General features: G+C 59.1%; 1 protein-coding gene across 20 annotated transcripts in view; it reads left to right on the top strand.

The window, feature by feature from the left end:
* NCOR2 (nuclear receptor corepressor 2) overlaps positions 1 to 2902 on the top strand; it is a 212240-nt gene that overhangs the window by 163903 nt on the left and 45435 nt on the right. For all 20 annotated transcript variants that reach the window (XM_073881293.1, XM_025889569.2, XM_025889565.2 and 17 more), the window contains one exon: positions 2628 to 2775. In XM_073881293.1, coding sequence (XP_073737394.1) covers positions 2628 to 2775 — 148 coding nt within the window. The remainder of the gene's footprint in view (positions 1 to 2627; positions 2776 to 2902) is intronic.

The following is a 2902-nucleotide window of genomic DNA, read 5'->3' as shown; positions in this document are numbered from 1 at the left end:
AACAGCTGCCATAATTACACCAGTTTCACCAGCATCTCCTGTTCCACACACGTCTCCTGATTCTGAGGTATGGGGCCATGTGTGCAAGGATTCGGTGTAATGGCTCAGACGCTCGGTGAGTCCCAGCTTCTCAGACCCTGTGTTGGGTTTCGAGTGTTGACGTCATACTTGCCCCGCTTGGCCTGTGGTGCCCTGGGCTGCTGGGTCTGGCAGCCTTCAGACCGGACTCGAGTCCCCATGAAGATGCACATCCTGGCCAGGCCCCCAGGAGCCCCTGTTCCCTACCAGGCTCCCAGTGTTGCGGAGTCCCCAGCCAACCCTCCCCGCCCCTCCCCCCCCGCCACCCACCACCCCCCTGCCCTGGGCAGCCGATCGACTGCCTCACCCAGCACGAGCACGGGAGTGAGTCCCTGTCTGCTAAAAATAGACTGGGGAAGAAGGGGAACCCTCAGCCGCACCCACAGAACCCACATGCCACACAACTTTCTCGCGCCTCCGTGGGCTCCAGCTGGGCCTCTGGGAGAAGCTTGGGGTTTGGGGCAGGGTCGGGCCAGCCCCTGGAGGCGGGTGGATGGCGGAGCTGGGCGTTCCCACGGTGGCCAGGGGACATTCGGCAGGGTGGGGCTATGGCCCTGGCCTGTTGGTGACGGAAACCGTGACTAACGGGCAAACGGACGTTTTCCTTTTCCTCCCCGTGTTCTGAGCGGCTACGCTCAGAGGACCCCCATTTGCTCAGGAAGAAGGCAGGACAGGAAGTGATCCCACTCCCAGGCTGGGGCTGGGGCTTGGGGACCCCCCTGAGGCCTGTTCCCAGCGCAGCCATGGTGAGCGCCTGGGGCAGGCAGGGCATTTGCCCCAAGAGTGGCCTGTATCGCGTTTTGGGTAGGGTGGCTTTCTCCCAGGGGGCTGGGGGATTGGTGGAGGGGAGATACATTAGTTTCCTGTTTTCTGTAACAAAGTACCGCAAACTAGGTGACTTAAAATAATAGAAATGTATTCTGGAGGCAAAAGTCTGAAATTGAGGTGTCTATAGGACCCTGCTCCCTCCGGAGGCTCCAGGGAGAAGCCTGCCTTGCTCCTCTAGCTTCTGAGGGTGGTCGGTCATGCTGGATGTTCTTTGGCTTATAGACACATTGCTCCCCTGTGTGCCTCTGTGTTCAAATTCCCCTCTTCTTATAAGGACACCAGTCGTACTGGACTCAGGGTCCACCCTAATCTAGTATGACCTCATCTTAACTAATTACATCTGCAAAGAGCTTATTTCCAAATAAGGTCACATTCTGAGGTTTGGGTGGACATGGATTCTGGGGGAACAATGTTCAGCCCTGTGTGAGGGGCTTCATTGAGACCGTTGGCATGTCTGAGATTGTTGAAGGTTCTGCTTCCTTCCTCAGAGACCCCAAAGGGCTCAGGCTGGGACCCTCCTGTCACTCCAGCTACATCGGGGTGGGTCGTCCCCTCTTAGGAACCAGTCCACTGCCTCTGGGAGTCCCTGGTCACCATGAGACCCTAGCAGTCTGCCACCATGTGTACCCCAACTACCAGCTATGTGTTTAAGTCCCAGAGGCTGCCCCTTCGGTCAGTCAGTTAAGTCAGCCAGCACATGTGCTCTGAACCTCAGCCTGGCCCCCCCGGGGCACCCCACCCAGGAGCTGCCAGCCAGGAGCGAGAAGCTTGTTCTTGACCTGAGGGGATAGGCATCTGGCTCTTTGAGTAAAGCAGCCGGGCTTCCAGGGACCATGGTGCCGTGTGGAGGGACATGCAAGGCTCTGCAGTGAGAGCCTTTTTTCTGTTCCTTGCACACACTGAGCTGGGCCCCACCTCGGGGGTCTGGGCTTGCAGTTCCCTCTACCTGGACCACCATCCTCCAGGGCTTTGCCTGGCCAGCTCTCTCTCAGTGCCCCTACTCGGCTCAGATGTCACCTCCTCCAAGAAGCCTTCCCCATCCATCTAGCGCCCACCCTGTCTGATTCCAGCTTGCTCATTCCCCCACCTCTGAGTCTCTTCTCTTAAGTGATGTGTTATTTGCTGGTGTCCCTGACTGGAAGACCTCTGTGGGCAGGGACCTCGTCTACCTCATTCATTGTGTGTCCTCAGCCCCGAGGCAGTCCTGGCACGCAGGAGGTGCCCTGCAAAGACTGGGGGAAGTGAAACGATAAGCTTCCCAAACCAGCCCTGTCTCCCAGGGCTCAGTGAAGAGCAGAGGGGACACGCAAGGAAGCCTCACGCATTCCCTTGCTCCACACGTGGCGACTGTGCCTGGCAGGGCGTCCTCTGGGGTGTGTGGTCACTGCTCTGGCTGGGGTAGTCAGAGAGGCTGGAGCAATCACGGGGGCTTTTAGGCAGAGAGAGCCCTTCCTCACCTGTTCCAGAAGGATGTCAAGGCAGCTGATAGGCCAGGCTGCGCCGTACGTGTATCTGGGACTTGATGGAAGAATAAAGCCCTCAGTAGAAATAACCACTGGCATGCTTGGCCGCTACAGTGGGGCGTGAGGGGGGAAGGTCGCCGCATGGCCACTCGGCTGGGGTTGCTGTCCATTGCACCTGTGGTGAGGCCTCAGGCACAGGGAGTCCCCGGGCTGACGGCCCAGGCCCAGGCTGTGACCGCCGCTGTCCCTGTGCCCTAGGAGAAGGAGAGGAATGCACGGAGGAAGAAGAAGAAAGCCCCAGCTGCCGCCAGTGAGGAGGCTGCCTTCCCGCCTGTGGTGGAGGACGAGGAGATGGAGGCGTCAGGCGCAAGCGGGAATGAGGAGGAGATGGCAGAGGAGGCAGAAGGTGAGGGGCAGGAACTGAGCTGTCCCAGAAATGTCTGGGGCCTTCTGCAAAGAGGCCTGGACTGCCTTGGAGGGGGAGCATGGTGATGGTGGTGACAATGGTGGTGGTGGTGGTGGTGGTGATGGTG

This window comes from Callorhinus ursinus, unplaced genomic scaffold, assembly GCF_003265705.2.
Source record: "Callorhinus ursinus isolate GAN/ISIS: 27379988/994484 unplaced genomic scaffold, GSC_fseal_2.0 scaffold41, whole genome shotgun sequence".
NCBI classification, from domain to species: Eukaryota; Metazoa; Chordata; class Mammalia; order Carnivora; family Otariidae; genus Callorhinus; species Callorhinus ursinus.
This window is presented reverse-complemented; position numbering and strand designations above follow the sequence as displayed.